This window comes from Talpa occidentalis, unplaced genomic scaffold (genome assembly GCF_014898055.3).
Source record: "Talpa occidentalis isolate TD23 unplaced genomic scaffold, MPIMG_talOcc4v2.1 talOcc4.2, whole genome shotgun sequence".
In the NCBI taxonomy this organism is placed as follows: Eukaryota; Metazoa; Chordata; class Mammalia; order Eulipotyphla; family Talpidae; genus Talpa; species Talpa occidentalis.
Genome location: NW_023602073.1, coordinates 27,096,352 through 27,117,121, shown reverse-complemented (window position 1 = coordinate 27,117,121; position 20,770 = coordinate 27,096,352). Strand labels below are relative to the sequence as shown.

At 49.4% G+C, this 20,770-nt stretch overlaps 1 protein-coding gene and 1 pseudogene across 1 annotated transcript; both read right to left on the bottom strand.

The window, feature by feature from the left end:
* Window positions 1–1,255: 1,255 nt before the first annotated feature.
* LOC119251074 (cofilin-1-like) lies at window positions 1,256–1,701 on the bottom strand (annotated as a pseudogene).
* Window positions 1,702–3,399: 1,698 nt separating this feature from the next.
* LOC119251072 (class I histocompatibility antigen, Gogo-C*0203 alpha chain-like) lies at window positions 3,400–4,755 on the bottom strand (the record flags this gene model as incomplete). The annotated part of the gene is made up of 3 exons (XM_037518572.1): window positions 3,400–3,674; window positions 4,245–4,514; window positions 4,698–4,755. Coding segments are annotated over 3 exons (603 nt in total), but the record flags the coding sequence as incomplete, so codon positions are not given.
* Window positions 4,756–20,770: the final 16,015 nt, after the last annotated feature.

The following is a 20,770-nucleotide window of genomic DNA, read 5'->3' as shown; positions in this document are numbered from 1 at the left end:
GGCTCCGTCCCCCTCAGCTCCTCACAGCCTCTCCTGCACAGACCTAGAACAGGAAACATTCAGATCCTGGACGGTTCTCAGTGCTTCCTTTCATTTCTCTAAAAATTTAGTATTCTCTTCTTTAACCCAACAACCCCACCTTGTGACAAGGATTAGAAGAAACAAACATATATACACAGTTTTTTTTTTTTTTAATTGTTATGCTTTTCCTTTATAATAGAAAGTCCCTTACTGGTCCTGCCTCCATGAGTGGCCACGACCAGGGAGGCGGGAGGGGAACCAGGCAGTGTGGGGAGTGGGTCATCTCTACAACATCCCATTTCTACACAGAATCAGACAGACAGCACAGGGTTGCTATTGCAGTTGAAAGGTGGCAGCACAGAAGGGAAGGAACAGTGAGGTCTTGGAGTATTATTAAAAAAAAAAATACGCTGGGCCTCCCCTGGTGGCGCAGGTGGTTGAGCGCAGTGCTGTGAAGCTGTCCGCAGCCTCTGCAGTGCCATTTCGAGGCCAACGGTGGGTGAGGGCCCCACATGGTGCAGCAGACCTCTCCTGTCTAGCCCACTGCTTCCCTCAGCAGTGTATTTCGTCAGTCTGGCTGTCCTGTTCCCCGCTCTGGCTCTGGTGAATCCTCTCACCCTCCAGCGCATCTGGCCTGTACCCCAGTTCTTGTATAAATAAATAAATCTTTAAAAAAAATACCCCAATATATCTCTTGCTGTTGGAGATGGGGGCACCCAGAGGAGGAGATCAGAACTGAGCACAAAACAGTCATAATTCCCTTCTGGGGGGAACGTGATCTGCTTAAACCCAAGAGGGATCAGAAGATCAAAAGTGATTTGGGAAGGCCAGATCTGTCAAGGATGGAGGTAGGAAGAAGGTCTGGGGGTCAGGGGCTTTTGGCAACTAGGTGGAGTCATTGTCCTCGCCCTGCTGGGATTCCCTAGCCCCTCTGGCCTGGCAGGAAGGGTGCAGCCTGCCCCAGTTTCTCTGCCAGGGTAGAGTTTTTTTTTTTTTTTTTCAATTATGCTTTCAAGAACTAGGGTGCAGGCCAGAGGTGTGGGGTGGGGAGTGAGAGGATTCACCAGAGACAGAGTGGGGAACAGAACAGGCAGACTGACAGAAATACACTGTTGAGGGGAGCAGCGGGCGAGACAGGAGAGGTCTGCTGAGCCATGTGTGTAGCTCCCTGGCCAGGGATCGAACTCGAGTTGCAGTGGCTGCAGATAGCTTCATACTGCAGAGACATAACTCCTTATGCCACCAGAGAGGCCCTAGCAATTTGTAATTCATACTTGATCCACGTCAGCTTCTCCTTGGAGCTGGCAGAGATGATTTTGCGCTTAAGGGTGCACACTCAGGGGTCCAGAGGATAAGCATCAAGGCCTCCTTCTTACTCTCCTTGGTCTCTTAGGTTGCATCATGGAGGGCACAGTCCTGGTCTGGCAGCATCTTGACAAAGATGGGTAGGGGTTGTTCATGGCCTGGCCCACATCAGCTACCAGGATTTCTTTGCCCTCTGGGATGATGTTCTTCTTGTCCTCACTCGGGCAGAAGAGCACCACCTTCTTGCGCCTCTTCACTTCCTGTGGTGTTGATGACTTACGCACCTTCATGTCCTTGGACACTTTTCTGACACCTTCAGAGACAGCCACGCCGGAAGCCATGTTTCCCAAGAAAGCAAGGAGAGCCAGAAAAGGCAAGAGCTGCTATGGCTGCTGCCAGAATCTGACTGCATGTGGCCTTTCCAGCCCCTTCTGTTTAGTATCAGATTCTCTATTTTATTTTAATTTTTTAAAGACTTATTTAGATTCTCTGTTTTAACAGAGGAGAAGCTGCAGCTCAGTGCAACAGAAGTTAAGACAGGGATGAAGACGACCCAGTCCCGCCTCTGCTGGCGCAGGAAAGTCATCAGGGAGAAAACACAGGTCAGTGTGGGGAGGGTCCTGGTGGGCAGGGCTGGGCCAGACTCCCCACCTCCTCACGTTATGCTAGTAGGAGCACAGACAGACACATGCAGGTACCCTTTGCAACAAGAGAAGTTAGGCAGTCTTTTCTTTTTAAAGATATATTTATTTGTGCATATAAGAACTGGGGTACAGGCCAGAGTTGTGGGGGGGGTGAGAGGATTCACCAGAGACAGAGTGGGGAACAGAACAGGCAGATCTGCTGAAATACACTGCTGAGGGGAGCAGCGGGCGAATCAGGAGAGGTCTGCTGTGCCATGTGGGTAGCTCCCTGGCTGGGGATCGAACTCGTGCTGTAGTGGCTGTGGCAAGCTTCATAGGTTGCATCTTAAACCCTTGCACCACCAGGGAGGCCCCATAGTTTTACTTTAAAAGCTGGTTGGGGCAAAACCAGAAAATAGACCCCAGTTAGAGCGCCCAGAAGATGAGACTAAAGGAGAGATTGTGGGGTGGGTGAGCTCCCCCATGGATTCCATCTACAGTTTTCTTTTATTTTTTTAAAGATTTATTCATTTATGCATATAAGAGCTGGGATACAGGCCAGAGATATGGGGGGTGAGAGGATTCACCAGAGACAGAGTGGGGAACAGAACAGGCAGAATGACTGAAATACACTGCTGAGGGGAGCAGTGGGCGAGACAGGAGCGGTCTGCCTCACCATGTGGGATGCTCCCTGGCTGGTTGGGGACTGAACTCGCTCTGCAGGGGCAGCAGACCGCCCCATAGTGCTGTGCCCAAGCCCCTGTGCCACCAGGGAGGCCCACCATCTACACTTTTCTAAGGGCCTTCCTACCCCACATATCTAGACTTAGTATTTCTCTCCTTCTCTACCTGTAGGAAGAAAACATTTTGTGAGAGGCCAGGGAGGAGGCAGGACCAGGAAGTCAGGAACTGGCCTGTCCTGGGCTCCAGGACAGGATTGGGGAACATGGGAGAAAGCACATGTGGGAGCTGCGCCAGCCTCCTCCGTCCTTAGCAGGGACATTTCCTTTTTACCTGCAGCTACTCAAGTGAGGTCCCCATGACCAAAGTCATCAAGTTGAACTATCTGTCCTTCATTTTTCATACAAAGGGGTTTCATGAGCTTTACAAAAAAGTGTAAGCAAACCCGGCTCTCAGCTGAGAAAGTGCATGTGTGTGGGATCATGCCTCACAGTATCAAGCAGACGTTAGACAAGAAACCTCAGACCTCATATGAGGTTTTCTCTATCTGAGAGCCTCTTCCTCCGAATCACAGCTCCAGTGAGCACAGCTCCAAGGAGAACCAGAACAGCAATGATGTCCACGGTGGGGAAGGAGGACTGAGGAGGGGGCTCTGGAAGGGAAAAGGTGAGACTCTGACTTTCAGGCCTCAGCCCCCACCCTGCTGGAAGGCTCCAGAAGGGCTCCTGATGCCCCTGAGAAGCTCTGTGCCCATGATCCCCTCCTTAACCTATGCCAGGACTCGGGGTTCCAGCAGCCCCTCATGCTGCACACGGCACGTGTATCTCTGCTCCTCTCCAGAAGGCACCGCCACAGCCACCCACTTCTGGAAGGTTCCATCTCCCCCAGGCCTGGTGTCCACCAGCTCCATGTCCTGGGTCAGGTCCTCCCCATCTTGCTGCCAGGTCAGGGTGATGTCCGCAGGGTAGAAGCCCAGGGCCCAGCACCTCAGGGTGACCTCATGCTCAGAGGTAGCATGGTGGGTCACGAGTGTCTTTGGGAGTTCTGAGAATTCATACTTTGGGTTACTTTCATAGGCCACTGAAGCAGCCTCATGTGACCATCCTGAGAATGGACAGATAATTGCACTGGGTGGACAGAGTGCAAAACTGGAACACCAGCCTGGCCTGGATCACAGGGATAGTCTCCTAATCCTTGGAAAGTTCTAGAATCAGGGTGCAACAGTTCAGGATAGCAGGCTGCAGGGCTCCGAGGGAGAGACTAGAGACTTCTCATCTTGACCTGGATAGAGGCCCAAGTGACTCAGGAAAGTTGGAGTCAGAACCAAGACCACTGAGAACCAGATGTGAGCAAGAAATACATGGCTCACAAGAACACCGCCAGGATCAGAGAGAATCAGTTATTTCAGGACTGTTCCTCACCTGGAGAGAGTGCATCCCTTAATTGCCCCCAGGAAGGGCTGGCACTCTAGGGGTCACTTTTGAGGATCTGGACACCCAGGCAGACTCCTCACCTTCTGGGGCCATGGGAGGGTGGTATCTGGCCTTGAGCCCACTCTCCTTCCCTGTGCTGGACCCAGCCTTGGCCCTAGGGGAGGCCCGAGGCATCTCTTACTTGCACGCAGTGTCCGGTTCCCTTTCTTCAGTTGTCCTTGGAGCCACTGCCCACACTCACGTTCCAGGCGGGGAGTGTTGAATTCAGAAGTGAGGACCTCCTCCCACTCAACCTCCCAGGTCTGCGCCTCCATGCCCGCTGGGGTCCTGGTGCGCAGCGTCTCCATCAGGGTGAGGGAATCAACGCCATCGTAGGCGAATTGACTGAACCGGCTTAGGCTACCGTCCAGGCCCACTTCACAGCCATTCCTCACCTGCAAGGTGTGAGGCCCTGGCCGCCCCCCACCCCCATGTCAGCCGCGCCCACTGAGCACCTCCCATCCCCAGGCAAGCGCAGCTGTTGGGGATTTGTAATAAACTAACACAGAAACAGGGTAAAAGTTCCAAGGCCTCGAGGGAAAGCTCGGACCCAGGGACTGGAGGGAACCCCTGCCCGTAGGTGGGGATCACACACCTGTTCCGCTCTGGGTGTAGTGTATCCGCAGGTTGTTCAGTCGGAGCCTGGACAGGTGTTAGTGGCTCTCGACAATCCACTTTTGGCTCTCCCAATACTCCGACCCCTCTAGCTCCGTCCACGGCACTGTTGCCTCCATTTTCGGACTCGGGTCATTGTCAAACCGCAGGAACTGCGTGTCGTCCACATGGCCCACGCAGATGAAGCGGGGCTCCCCGGGGCGGGCCGGGACATCGCGGTGTGCAAGTATATTATGGAGTGGGAGCCGGGGGGAGGCTGAGACCCCACCAGTGTCTGGGTGCGAGGGTGAAGGGGCCGGGCAGGGGGAGAGGGCGAAAGTGTTCGTGAGACGGAAAAGGGGCTAGGGAGAAGGGCGGGGCACAGGGTGGGTGGATCAGGGAGGAGCAGGATACCGGGCCGGGCTGGGCCGAGGTGTGGGGTTTGGCGCAGGTTGAGGAGAGGGCGGTCAGGGGACCCTTCTCGGTCCTGCTCTGCCACAGGGCGGCCCTCTCGCTCCTCCCCGGCCCAAGCCACCCCCTCCGAACTTCGCACTCACCTGCCCAGGTCTCAGGCAGGACAGGGCCCCTGACAGCAGCAGGAGGAAGATTGGGGGCGGCATAGTCCCGATCCTCCTGGTCCGGGAAGACTCTAAAACCTAGTACAGACTTTACACCCCTAAAGCCTTGACGCTGACTGACTTATGCGGACGGTCGTGTACAGGGAATTAGAACTGGGCGTGTACAGGGTGAAGGACTTGGCGTGGCGCAGCCTGTGACAGAGCAAAGTGGAGATGAATATTCCCTTTGCTTGACTTCCCACCCAAACACTGTTCCGAGGCCTGAAGCCCTGAGAACCAGCCTGAGGAGCTAGGGCCTTGTCCTGACCCTTGGCTCTGGCGTCTTTGCTTCTGCATTGAGGAGCCTATCTCACGCCGTCTCTCTGTATACCAGGGTCTGTTTAAATCAGCGATTCTCAAAATTTTTGTCTTTATGATCTGAATACACTCTCACAGATGAATGAGGATCCACAATAATTTTGTTGGTTATAGCTATCATATTTGCCTTACAAGAGATCAAAAATTTAAAAATACTTATTCATTTAGAATGATATTAACAACCCTACATGTTAATAGGAATAAAAAAAAATTATGAAAACTTTTTTGCAAAATAAAAAGTATAGTGACAATGTTAGGGGGACAGGATGTCCTGAGCAAGCTCCATACAGGCTTTGTGGACTCCACCCCCACTCCAGACCAAAGCCAGCAAGACATTGGGAATGACAAATCCCATCACCACCAAAGGGGGGGTTGCTGGGGCCTGAGGGTGGAGTTAAGCTGCCAGGTTTGGTATAAAACCAGACACGTGGACTTGTGTTGGCCGCACAGGGCTCTTGGCTCGTGGCCAGCTCTCAGCTGCCATTGGAATTCCGGGTCAGCAGAACTTGTAGGACGCATTCACGAATTTATCTCCCTCTTTTTCTCCCTGAGTTATTCATTTCTAAATTTCTCCTTCTTTTGTAAATAAACCTTTTATTAACCATTTGTGTGAGCCTGCAGTCAAGCATTAATAAGGCCCTTTTAAGCACACAGGTGAGGACCCACAGTCACACAACCCATTTCATATGGGGGTTGTCCTGTAAAAGTTTGGTGTTCAACGTGGTTGACCAGGTTACACCTGTGGTTGACCAGCCCAAAGTAACTTTCCCTGCGATGGTCACCGCAAGTGCCACTAGGTCTGCAGGACACAATGTGTAATGTTTGTCTCAGGTCTTGGAAAGTCTCTTTTTTTTCCCCCTTGTGTACAGCTCTCTCTTGTGGGTGTGTGTGTTTTTTTTAATTGATGTGTAACTTTATTTAATCAGGGTTTTTTTAATTTTATTTTTATATTCCCCATACAATTGCAACCCTCTTATTTTGAACCCAAACCCTTCTTTCCCCGCCCCCCACCCTCCATAGAATGTCTCTTGTTCATAGTTGTTTGTTGATTTTGATATTTTCTTTCTTTTAGTTATTCTTTTTCCTGGTTCCTTATTTAAATTTTCTAGATTCCTGCTATGAGTAAGACCATTCGGTATTTTTCTTTTTCTTTCTGGTTTATTTCGCTGAGCATGATCCCTTCCAGCGCCATCCATGTTGCTGCAAATTGCATGTCTTTATCTTTTTTGAATGCTGAGTAATATTCCATGGTGTATATGTACCACATCTTCTTGATCCAGTCATCTATTTTTGGGCATTTGGGTTGTTTCCAAAGCTTAGCTATTGTAAACAGTGCTGCTATAAACATAGGGGTGCAGGTGCTCTTTGGAATTGATGTTTCTGTGTCCTTTGGGTAAATACCTAGGAGTGGAATTGCTGGATCATATGGAAGCTCTATGTTTAGTAGGTCCAGAAATCTCCACACAGCTCTCCATAGTGGTTGGACCAGTTTGCACTCTTGTGGATGTGTTTTTGACTAAAGCCTGGCCTCAACCATGAGCTTAAGCAGTTTTCTCCCTAGCTTGAGTTCTTTCAGTTTTTTTTCCAGCCTTGAGTTTACGTAGCCTTTTTCCATTAAATATTATCACCAGATTGATAAATGTACATAATTTGATAAAACCTGGTATATGGCACATTTTTTTACTTCTGTACTTTTGTACTGGTTTACAAGCCATCCCTACTTTACAATCTTTGCTTCTGGGGTTTTTTTTGTAATGTGTGTAAGCGCCATTTGCTACATTCTTGGTTCTATGAGAGGTAGATGTTCTACTTCACATACTGAGAATGTGCAACAACACATTCAGGCTCTTAGCTAAGCAACAACAAATTCAGGCTCTTAGCTTAGCTATGCAACAACAAAATCAGGCTCTTGATTTAACTATTAAGAGTATGAGGGATGAAAACTGTACTTTTTTTTTAAGATTTATTTATTTATTTATACAAACACTGGGTACAGTCAAAAGCGCTGGAGGTGAGAGAATTTACCAGAGCCAGAGGGGAGAGCAGAGCAGGCAGACTGACGAAGTACACTGCTGAGGGGAGCAGCAGGCGGCAGGAGAGGTCTGCGCGCTGTGTGGGACCCTCGCCCGGTGACCGGGGATCAAACCGGCACTGCAGAGGCTGTGGGCAGCTTTGCAACCCAGCGCTCAACCACTGTGCCACCGGGGAGGACCCGAAAACCGTACTGTTTTTGAGTTAGCCTTTAAAAGCATGCAGGATCAAGCTTTTAAAAGTATACAGGACCAGCTACAGGCCGCCCTCCATAAATTGAATATGGCGGAGGCTCGGCTGATGGCACAGCGAAGAGATAAACCTTCCCCTTCCCACGAGGACTGCAAGAGGGCAGAGTTAGAAGAGGAGGATTATCATGTGTTAAACACCTTAAACACATCAGGACAAAGTCCTTCTCTGTGTGACAAGGCCCCTCCCGCGCAGACTCCTGAGGCTTCACAGCCTCCACTGGCCTACAGGGAAGAAAAAAAAAAAATGGCATCTCCCCCCACACTAAATGGGGCACCCACTTTTGCAGGAAGAGTCACCCTGAAGCAGGACAGTTTCCTCTCTGACAGCTGCCAGTGGGTGGCTTGAATGAACATGGGCGACCTGCTGGGTACTTTTGGTCACACAATCCCTTTAGCACCACGGACCTCCTAAATTGGAGGAGCTCTGTCCCCTTGTACCGGCAGGCTGCTAAGAGGATGGCGAACTTGTTTGCTTCTATCTTCCTCTCCCACTGCCAACTGGGCAGGTATACAGTCCATGCCTCAAACTTTGCTGACTCTGCACAAGCAGAGAATGGTTTTCAGGAAAGCCAGGGAGGAGGCTGACCATCTCCACCAACAGGACAGAGAATCCCCAGAGCCAGAGATGGTTGTCCCAGTGGTGGATCCCAAATGGGACCCCAACAATGGAGGAATGGCAATGTTAGAGCTCTACAAAAAATGTTTACTGGTAGCACTGCAGCAGGGAATCCCCAAACAAAAAAATTTTAACAAAATATTACAGCTTGAACAAGGAGCTAACGAGGATCCATTGGAGTTCCTTAAGAGAATTATTCAGACGTACACCAACCACACGGATGTTAACCTAGATGCCCCAGAAAATGCTCATCTGATCACTATGGCGTTCATCACACATAGTGCCCCAGACATAAGGAGAAAGTTAGCAGCGGTGGACGGCGTCAGAGATGAGTCTGTCCCAGGTAGTGGACTTGGCATTTTGGGTTTATAATAATAGAGAGGACAGGAGACAGAAGCCTGCAGCAGTTTTTGTACAAAGAGAGCACAGGACAGGGTTTCAGGGAAACAGTCACAGACTGAGACGTGAATCCAGAAGTGAACCCAGGAGAAGAGAACCCCTAGGGAGAAATCAGTGTGCTCACTGCAGGGAAGAGGGACATTGGAAGTGCAGTTGTCCCAGATTACAGGGGAGCAGTAGACACAATAATGACAGGAGACAGGACAGAAGACTGAGGACACCACGACAGGACGATTCACACAGGGGTGACTGGACGGAATATAGACAGAACACACAGAACCCGGAACCACGGAGAGAGGAAAGGAGAGAAATGATAGCACAGAGTAGAGGCTCAGATGAAGACAGGAGGGAAGACGGAGAGTAGAAGGAATCTAGAGCCAAGTGCAGAGGAAAGGAGACAAGTGATAGTTTATGGAGAAGGTTCAGATGAAGAATAGGGGTGCCCAGGGGCTGCACTAGATCTCAAGAAGCCCATTAGAATAACCCTCACAGAGCCCCAGGTAACACTCACTATGGGGGATCGTCTGATTGATTTATTGGTGGACACTGGAGTGACATTCTCAGTTCTGAATTCTAAGTTGACTAAAGAGAGCAAAGAGACCGCAGCAGTCACTGGGATCACAGGAAGGCCACAACAGAAAGCCTTCCTACAACCTCTGAAGTGCCGGCTGGGCACCACACAGCTCCAGCACAGCGTCCTGTACATGGAAGAGTGTCCAGTCCCTCTGCTTGGTCATGACCTTTTAAGTAAGCTTAACCCATGAATTATGTTCTCACCCAAAAATCTGAGGCTTCACCTACAGGTACTTCCAGAGCATGCACTGCAGTTCCAGATGTTATTTACTCAAGATGTTCCACCAAAAGGTGCAGTTTTACCTTCAGAAATCGTTGAACGAGTAAGTAAATGAGTATGGGCTGGTGGGACCCCAGGATGTGCGAAAAATGCAGAGCCTGTAAAGATAGAAGTGATTGAAGGGGGCCACCCTGGTGGCACAGCGTGTTGAGCGCTGAGCTTTGAAGCTGTCTGCAGCCTCTGCAGCGTTGGTTCGATTCCTGGCCAGCCAGGGAGATGCCCACATGGCAGGGCAGGCCTCTCCTGCCTCACCCACTGCTCCCCTCAGCAGGGTATCAGTCTCTCTGCCTGTTCTGTTCCCCTCTCTGTCTCTGGTGAATCCTCTCACCATCCCTCGCTTCTGCCCTGTACCCCAGTTTTTGTATAAAAATAAATAAATCTTAAAAAAAGAAGAAGTGATAGAAGGGAACAAAACCCCAAGGAGGAAGCAATACCCCTTAAAGGAGGAGGCCTTGAGGGGAATTGAGCCAGTGTTAAAAAGATTCCTTCAATCTGGACTCATTCGGCCCTGCCGCTCACCGTACAACACTCCGATGTTGCCAGTGAGGAAACCCCATACAGGCGAGTACCATTTTGCCCAATATTTAAGGGCCATTAATGACATTGTCCAGGATTTATATCCCAACTGTGCCTAATCCCTACACCTTATTAACTGCTATACCTGGTGACTTTGGGTGGTTTTCCATTTAGATCTTAAGGATGCCTTTTTCTGTGTCCCAGTAGATGTTCAGGATCAACTGCTTTTTGCCTTTGAATGGCAAGACCCTAAGTCCAAGAGCACCCTCCAGTATTGCCGGACTGTGCTTCCACAGGACCTCCCTGGTAGTGCAAGGGGTAAAGATACAACCTATGAAGCTATCAGCAGCCACTGCAGCAGGAGTTCTAGCCCCAGCCAGGGAGTTACCCACATGGCACAGCAGACCTCTCCTACTCGCCCGCTGCTCCCCTCAGCAGTGTATTTCAGTCAGTCTGCCTGTTCTGTTCCCCACTCTGTCTCTGGTGAATCCTCTTGCCCCCCACGCCTCTGGCCTGTACCCCAGTTCTTATATGCATAAATGAATCTTAAAAAAAAAAAAAAAAAAAGAGTTACAGGTATCCCAGAAGGTGAGGAGAAAGACCAAGGCACTGAGAAACTATTCAAGGAAATTAAGCATGGAGTTTGGTAATTGTGTCACCATTGCTTCATTAGCTATTAAAAAAAATAATAACTTTAGTCATGTAAGATGTTAACAAAGTGGAAATGGTGTGGGGTAAACAAGAACTGTACTACCTTTGCGACTTTTCTGTAAATTGAACAGTATTCTTTAAATGTTATTTTTTTTTTTTAATGTCCTCAACACTGAATAGGTTGTAGAAGGAAAAAATTACCTACTTTCCAGTTTTCCCAGGTTTTGTTATCCAGGGACTGGAGAGAGGGGTCCTGGGGAGAAAAGCTGGAAACCTCACACACAGGGCAGGCTCCAGAGTCTCTTCTCCTCTGAGCCCTGCTGCTCTGACTCCTCACAGAGCATCTCACCCCAGGACGCCGCCCTCCAGGACCCCCAACTCAGCCCCCGCCCCATCACGGCGGCTTCACCAGAATCCGGAGCAGCGCGGCAGCGCCCCCGTGTGGCCACAGGGCTGAGCACAGGAGCCCAGAGCAGCCCTTTCTCCTGCTCAGCCAGGCCCTCCCCAGGCTCCCTGGGCTCCCAGCGGCAGGACAGGGATCTGCACACAAGGGGGCGCCCAAGTCTGTGTCAGTTTCAGGGTCCTTATTTTTAGTCTCCAGTGGACATAACAACTGATTCCCAGGTTCTGGGAAAATCCCCAAATATAAAGGTTGCCTAAGTCTGTTGGGATGGAAACTTAGATTCCAGGGTCCCTGTAATTTGTTTCTGCTTCTGCTTCCAAGGACGAAAGCCCCTCCTCCTGGGATCACCTGACATTCTCCATCCTTTGCATCAGGGGAGCCCCTAGGCACTGACTAGGAGGATGGGGAGACTCCCGGGAAAGAGAGCAGAGGATGGAAATGGGGGCTTTAGGAGACAGAGGTGGAAAGAGGTGCGGGGGAGCCATGAGGACCAGGCAGGGAAGGGGCAGCATAGGGGACACTGTGAGGGGAAGGTCTGTGTGGGTGACACGGGCTCTCACTGGGGAGCTGGAGCATCTGTCTCACCTGGGGGGATGCAGCAGTGCTGGCCTGTGACTGCCCAGGGAACGGAGCACATCCGGGGCCTTGCCTGTCCTTGCAGGGCTGGTGTCACCCACACACACGCACATGCTGGTGAAGGAGAGGACTGTAACAGGGGGTACCCAGGGGAGAGTTCAGGTTCCTGCCCCACCCAAGGAGGGTGGAGCTGAGCGGGGCGAAGCAGCTGGAGAGGAGGCTGAGGAGGAAAGAAGCAGGATGGAGCCAGAAGGAGACCTGGGGGAGGCACATGGGGCAGAGACACGTGAAGAAGCTGCACTTGCTTCTTGGCCTTGGACTTGGTGAAACAGACATGGGTGAGAAATCCATGTGGAGGTGACAATGGCAGCTTCTATCTTGATTTTGCTCTTTTCCTTCCAGACTTGTCAGCCTGTCCACCCCTTTCTATGGGTACCCGCCAGGAGGTGCTTTAGACTGTGACGGGCTTTCAGGCCCTGCTTTAGGCCAACCCTGTTTGGCTGAACATTTACCCACCAGGGAATAGTGACTTTGGTGCTTGATTTGGAAACTTTATTCTTTCCTTTTTCTTTGTTGCACACTAATTGCACTTAAGCTCCTTTCCAGTAAAGATCTTACATGTCTTGTCTTGATGCGGGGGATGGCAGAGAGATGGGGGAGATTGATAGTAAAGGGGAGTCCCCCTCCTCTTCCAGAACATCCCTGCTCAGTTCCCCAATGCTGGGGTGGCAGGGAGATTCAGGGAGCCAAGAGGAGGGTAGAGCAAGGCCTGTGCCACCCTGGGGGCTAATAATGGGGCTCCAGGGCCCCACTCCCTGCAGGCAGGTCAGAGTCAGTCCTGCTTACAGTCCCAGGCTGCTGACAGCCCCTCTGTGCTGTGACCCTGCAGACACCGCTCTGGGGATTGTGTGAAAAATAAATGAATAGCAAAATTAAATGGAATCTTAAAACACTAGGAATAATTTTTTAAATTCAGGTTTATTTTGAAGCACACTTGTCTGCTATCAGGACCTTGACTGTCATGTGACTTACTCAGTCTCCACTATTTTTTGTAAGAAAACAGCCACTGATCACTTTATTGCCTTAATTTTTTTTAATAGTTTGTACCAATCACTTCATCCTTTGCACCTAAAACAAAAATCTGGCAACTCGCAGTCTCTGAGGGGGAGGCAGCAGGAGGGGCCTCACTCAGAGGCTCCAGCTCCGGGTCCCACGAGGCTGCGATGGGGACGAGATGTTGGCGGATCTGAAGGGCCATGATCAGTGTGGAAGGATCTTCCCTTCCCCAGCCCTGGGCAGCCAGAGCCCACTCTCTGCTTCTGGGAACAGGCCTGGGAACTTCTCTCTAAATACACCCCAGGTGATCCTGATGGCACAGACTTGCAGTCAGGCATTTGGGGTCCCCAAGCCCAAAGCATGCTGTTGCACAGGAACATACTCCACTGGGTGCTGGGGTCACAGAGAACCACGTGACCCCGCCCTGGAGGACCTACAGCCTGGGGTGTGTAAGGAGAGAAGGGCTGCAGTAGCTGCCTAGAGGGGGCCAAGGCAGAGCTGGAGAGTTTCCTTCCTCAGCAGGAAGAGGACATGGGAGTTCGGTCTGGAAAGCCAGAAGTGGGCACAGGAATAGAAGTGGCTCAGGGAGCTGTTGAAGGCCAGCTACGTGACCTCAGCAGTTACTTTCTCTGTGTGACCTCGGGGATCCCTCCCCACCACTCTGTGAATTGGGAAGTGATACTGTCCTGACACCCCTCCCCCACACCCCCTCAGAAACAAGGACATGGAGACTGAGGGTTATGGCAGTGTCCAGGTCTGAACCCCAGCCACCTGGTTAATGTCTGGGCCTCTAGACCAACACCATCCTGCAAACTGACCAGGGGACCAAGGAGGCAGTGACCCTGGAGCCCTCACCACCCACTCCAGATACCACACATTTCTTACCTGGATTTGACTAAGGACAAAAGCACAGTAGTAAGTCATCATGTCATCACCCTTTATGGAAATGAATTGAACTCACCAAAGAAAAAGACACAGAGTGACTGGTTGTACCAAAAAATAAAACCCAACTTTATGCTGTCTCCAGGAGACTGGTTCAAAACAGTTCTTGGGAAAAACACAAGAAAATTGGGCACCCCAAAATTTGCAGGGGCTGCCATATAGGATAAAATAAGCTTCCAGCAAAAAAGGTAACAAGAGACAGAGATGAACATCATACGATTAAGGACTCCTACATCAGGAAGACATAACACTCATCAATACACATGCACCAAACAAAGGAGCAGCAAAATACATAAGGCAACTATTAACAAATCTGAAAACATATATTGGCAGCAACACAAGAGTAGTAAATAAATTCAACACCCCACTTTCATCAAGGACACACCACCTGACAGAACTCCGGGAAACTATAACTTTAAGTGAGAAATTAGACCATCCAGGCTGAGTAGATATTTATAGGGCGCTACACTCCAAAAAGCTAAATAATCTTCTTGTCAGGTACACCTGGAATAGCCTCCAGAATACTTCACTTGTTGGGTCACATAACAAGTGTCACAAATTCATGATGACTGAAATCATATAAGTATCTCTCTGATCACAATGGTATCAAACTTGAAGAACTATAAAAGGAAACCAGGGGGAAAAATAACATGTGAAGGTTGAACAACACACTACCAAATCACTCTTGGGTTAAGAAGGAAAGCAACCAAGAAATTTAAAAATACCTTGAGACAAATGACAACCTATCAGTGGGCACAGCACAAGCAGCACTAAAAGGGGAATACAGAGCAACACAGGCCACACCTAGAGAGCTCAGGTAAAGAATCTAAGCAGCTAGAAAGAACAAATGAAACCAAGAGACAGTAGAAGGAAAAAAATATTAGAGCAGAAATAAATGACAGAGAAATCAAAGACAGATTAAAAAAAATCAATGAAACCAAAATATGGTTCTTTGAAAAAAATAAACAAAAGACAAGTATTTTACTACACTTTCAAGGAGAAAAAAAGGAAAAAAACCTAATAAATAGAATAAGAAACAAAAGGGGAAAATTTACAACAGACACATTAGGATACAAAGGATCATAATACCAAATATCTATACATCATAATGCCAAATATCTGTATGTCGATAAATTGAATGACCTCAAATAACCTAGAAGAAAGTGACAAATTCTTAGAAGTATACAACCTTCTGAGACTGAGTCAGGAAGATTCAGAACAAAGCAACTATAAGCAAAGACACTAAAAGTTGAATCAAAAGTTTCCTGAAAATCAAAGCCCAGGACCAGACATTTTCAACTCTTAAAAAAAACAGAGGAAGAGGGAATGCTGCCATCACATCTCATGAGCCCAACATTCCCTTGATACCAAAAGCAGAGAAGGACATCACACAAAAAAAGAAAGCTACAGACCAATCCCTGATGAACATAGATGCAAACACCCTCAACAAGACCTTAGCAAACCAAATTCAATTACACATGAAAAAGGATCACACGTCATGACTGAGTGGGCTTTATCTCAGCAACACAAGGATGGGTCAAAATTTGAGAAAAATCAATTAGATTTCCACTCACACCAGTAAAAATGTCTATTATCAAAAGTCAAGAAATAAATTCTGTGAGGAACAAGGATTAAAGGACCCTTGTGCACTATTGGTTGGATGTAACTGATGCAGCCATTTGGGAAAACAATATGGTGGTTCTCAAAAAAATAAAAAAGAAGTGCAATATGATCCAGTATTTGCACCTCTGGATATTGACCTGATGAATAAGAAAACACTTATTCAAAATGAGACAGGGCCCCTATTTTCATTGCAGTGCCATTTACAATTGCCAAAATAGGGAACAACCCAAGTTCTAAAGAACAGATGAATGGATTAACAAAATGTGATTTATATACATCATACACACACATAATGGAATAGTACTCAGATACTGCAAAAAGAAGAAATCTCGCCATTTTCAACAATGTGGATAGAATTTCAGGGAATTTCAGTATACTGTGTCAAATTGAGAAAGACAGATACCATAGGATTGTACTCATTTGTGGAATATGAAGGGAAAAAGGCAATCAACAACCACAACAAAATGGCAGTCACCAGAGAGGACGGAGGGTAGAGGGAATATCTTGGTGAAGGATTGTGATTGGACTTTTGCTTGTGGGTATGTGTGAAATATACAGTTGCCTGCTGAACAGCTCTACACCTCACATCTATGCAGTGTGTAAATTAATGTTACCTCAATTATAAAAAGAAGAAAAAGCTTCACCCAGCCTGCTCCCCAGTCAGAGCCCTCTACCTGATGAGGCCTGGGAAGACAGGACAGGACCGTGCTGTCCTCGTGAGCCCCCTGCACCTCAAAAGAGCCACTTCTCACCTGTGCTGCCCCAGCTTGGCCTGAGCCCCTCCTCTCTCACCTGGAGACACACAGACTAGTCTCTTCTGCCACCTGGGAGCTGAACCAGGCCCTGGTCGGCTCACAGCCTGGCAGGGGCTCTCCATCCCCACAGTTACCCCCAGCCTCACAGGGTGGCCCCTTCCCAGTCCTCTGACACCCACTCGTGTCCCTCCCTCTCCTTCTGCTCTAGCTGATGCTCACCCCCTCTGCCCTTGCACCCCTGGCACCAGCCAGCCCCCACAGGCTGTTCCCTCCATGGGAACCTCACTCCCGAACATCCCCTTCCCAGGGCTTTGCTTCCATCCCACCATCTGCACTGACCCCCTTGATGGACACAGCTGCCCCCACAACCCCCTTTCTTGCTGCCCCACCTGCTCCCTGCCTGTCCCTCCTCTCAGCCCCTCTACAGGATGGGGTGGGTTTCTTGTCTTTATTATTCACTGTCTCCTGCATGAAAGCAGCTCTCTGAAGTTAGAGAATGTCTCTGTTTTGTACACAGCACCAAGCACATAACATACAAATATTGGTGGAGTTAAATGAATTAGTAACTGACAAGTGTTTCTTCTTTTTTTTTTTTTAAAGATTTATTTTTATTTTATTTTATTTATTTATACAAGCACTGGGTAGTCAGAAGTGCGGGAGGGTGAGAGAATTCACCAGAGCCAGAGCAGGGAGCAGAGCAGGCAGAGGGACCGAAGTACACTGCTGAGGGGAGCAGCGGGCGGCAGGAGAGGTCTGCGCGCCATGTGGGACCCTCCTCCGGTGGCTGGGGAGCAGCCGGGGATCGAACCGGCGTCGCAGAGGCTGTAGGCAGCTTCGCAACCCAGCGCTCAACCGTTGCGCCACCGGGGAGGCCCTGTGTTTCTTTTTTTTTTAATTTTTTTAATTTTTTACATCATTGTTCATTTAAAAAAAAAATTGCTCCCCCACCCTCAGGTGTAGTCCCCATAGAATTTCCTTCACCAATGTATCCGTGCACCAGCACCACAGACCCCTGTGCTCCTCCCTCCCTCCCTCTGATCCCTCTCCCTCCTCCTCCCTGCAGGATGTCTTTCATTTATAATTGTCTGTTTTTGCTTTATTGTGTTTTGTACTGTTGTTATTGTTTCTTCAGAGAAGTCTGAAGTTAACCTGATTGGTTTTCCCTTATAAGGTATCTGTTTCTTCCCCCTAAGTTAACTGACAAGTGGTTGATACAGATAAATCAAAAGTAAACAATGAGGGGATAGGTATTTTCACATTTTTGATAGTTCACTTTTTGAAACATCATAACCCCTGACTGAGCAATTGTCATCCCTCCCCCTCTTGTTACAGCTCAGAGACTGCTCTTAACTGTGTCATCACAATAGTTTTTGGGGAGCACCCCCATCTTTTATATCTATCTGTCTATCTACCACATCATTCTACATTTTTGTGGAATGTATGCTTTCTCCTCTTGTAACAGGGTAGTGCCCATGAAAAGGAGAAGTTCCAGGTTCCCTGCCCCACCCAAGGTAGGGTGGAGCTGAGCAGGGAGGAGCAGAAGCTGGAGGAGGAAACTGGAGAAGGAAAGAAGCAGGACAGAGAGCCAGAAGGAGACCTGGAAGAGGCACATGGAGCAGAGAGAACTGTGAAAAAACTATGCTTGCCTTTTGGTTGTGGACTGGTTGAAACAGATGTGGGTGAGACCCGTGGGGAGGTGAACAAATGGCAGCATTATCTTGATTTTGATTTTGTTCTTTTCCTTCCAGACTTATTTTGTTGTTTCTGATCCTTTTCTGTGGGTCTTCACCAGAAGCTGCTTTAGACTTGGGGCAGGCTTTGGGCCTTGCTCGGGGCCAATCTTGTGTGGGTGAACTTTTACCCACAAGAGGACGGGTAACTTTAGGTGCTTGATTTAGAAACTATAGTCTTTGTCTTTTCTGTATTGTTTACTCACTTTATTAAAGTTCCTTTCCATTAAAGTCTTATACGTTTTGTGTTGATGAGGCAGATGGCAGAACCTATTTAGAGCAGGCAGGTTTGAGGGTTCTGGGGTGCCCCTCTCCCTGCCCTGTAATACTCTCAGGTATAGTCCCCTTAAAATTCCCACCACCAGTTCACCCACGCACCATCAGCATTGTCCTTTGCGTTCTTCCCTCTTCTGTTTCAATCCCTCTCTCTCCCCTGGGAAGTACCCCAATTTTTCTAGAGCCAGGGTCCCCCCACACAGCCATCCTTCCTGAAGGAAGAGCTCCAGACCTCAGGGCCCTACCCACTCGAGGGAGACAGTGTTATGAAAAACTATTTTGCTAGGCTAGAAAGGACCAAAGGGCACTCCAAGGACAAGTGGGTACAGGTTTCATTATTATCACACTAGTGGGCACCAGACAGGAGAGCCTCCCCTCTAAGATCTGGGCCACGAACATACGCAAAGATTTCCATTTATACTCAGTCATTTCAGCATTTGTTACACTGATAAATTTGACAGATTTCCTTTTATTTGTAGTGCGCAGGCCATTTGGTAGAGCACAGGGTTGTTTAGGCAAAGGCGGGGGGTGGGGGGGTGTGGTTAGACAAGGATCTGTGCTATGGGAGGCGAAAGGAGCCAGCCACTTGACTCCTTTCTTTTGGAATGAGGCCCTGTTAAGATAGAGACCAGGGCCTCCCTGGTGGCGCAGGCAATTGAGCACAGCGCTGTGAAGCTGTCCACAGCCTCTGCAGTGCCGGTTCGATCCCCGCCTGCTTGGGAGCAAAACACCTGGCGAGCAGACCTCTCCTGTCTTGCCCCCTGCTCCCCTCAGCAGTGTATTTCATCAGTCTGCCTGTTCTGTTCCGCGCTCTATCTCTGGTGAATCCTCTCCCCCCGCCCCGCGCATCTGGCCTGTACCCCAGTTCTTGTATAAATAAAATAAAAATCTTTAAAAAAAAAAAAAAGAGACCAATCATAAATTGCTCAGAGGGGAACTTGAAAATGCTAAGATGGTAAACGTGCTAATTGTGCCAGGCGGGTGTGATGGGCCCTTTTACTGCATCAGTTGTTTCATTGCTTTCCCCATCACCATCAGTTTCAACATTACTTTGGACAGTTTCCACTTCAACAGAACAGGGAGGACACTGTAGGGTAAATGATTGTCAGGCTTTTCTGCTCTTCCGCCATTAGGATTGATGATGGATCCCTGCGGTCCTGAATGCATGTCTGATGGCGGGCACCTGAGAAGGGTGTGGGCATGCGCAGGTGGGTGCACCTGGGCTGAGACGGGGCTTGTAAGGGCAGCGTCGCAGAATGGAAAACGACCAGAAGTGAGAGAACGAGACCATGAGAGAACGCTGGAGTGCCCAGAAAGAGTGAAGATTCTTTTTCTTTTCTTTTTTTTTTTTAAGATTTATTTATTTATGCATACAAGAGCTGGGGTAAAGGCCTGCGATGTGGGGAGGAGGAGGGTGAGAGGATCCACCAGAGACAGAGTGGCAGATTAACTGAAATACACTGCTGTGGGGAGCGAAAAAAAAAAGTGAAGATTCACCGAGGGCTAAGAGGCCTGCCAGCCTCCAGGCCCCCAGGCACATGGCAGGCAGGGGTGTGTCCAATAAGAGCCTGAAAATCCCAATAAAAGCCTGAAAAAGCCACTGAGGGCTCGAGGACTCCTTCACACTTCTGCATGGGTTCATAGAGATCCTACTCTGAGCCATCATGGCCTTCGGTCATCACACTCACTTTTGGACCCCAGGGAGCAGCTGGAGGAGGAGCAGCAGGGAGGGAAGACGCAGAGCACAGAGCTGGGACAGGAGCAGGCGCCATCTCCTCAGGGCTGGGGAGAGACAGGGCAAGAGGCAGCCAGGCCCACACAGAGGAGGAGGGCAGCCAGGAGCTCCAGGCTCAGGGGGGAGAAGGGCACAGGAACCCCCACCAGCAGGAGCAGGGCCCTTCCTGGTGAAGCTTTAGGCCCTGAGACCAAGGACATACCTGGCTCCTCTCAGGGCTGCTGAGCCTCTGTGCTACTAGAGACCAAGAGGTTTATTGGAAAAAAACATCCTCCCTTTCCTTCCCACCCTGTGGAACCCACACCCCAGACCCACTCTGCTCAAAACACTGAACCCCTCCATTCCCAGCACGTGGTCCCGGGTGCAAACTGCTCTACCCTCCTCCTCATCACCCAGTGACTTCCCAGGTCAGAGGCCCAGACCCAGGCCCCCCATGAAGGACAGACCAGCGCCTGCTTGTGGTCCTATCCCCCTCAGTGTGAGCATGTGTCATGGAGAAGCATCAGGACACACAATATTGTCCCCAAGGAGTTGGGGTCCCCCCCACAGGCCCCTGTTCTGTTCTGCTCTGTCTGCTTCATTAGTTCACCTGAAGGTCAGTCCCTCCCCAGCCCTGACCTGCCAGGGCCAAAGACAAAGTCCTGCCTCAAACAGCAGGAACCTGGTCAGATCCCCACTGAGGGCTTAGTCCTCCTCCTGGGGGATTCCTGCCTCTGGGTGAGGATC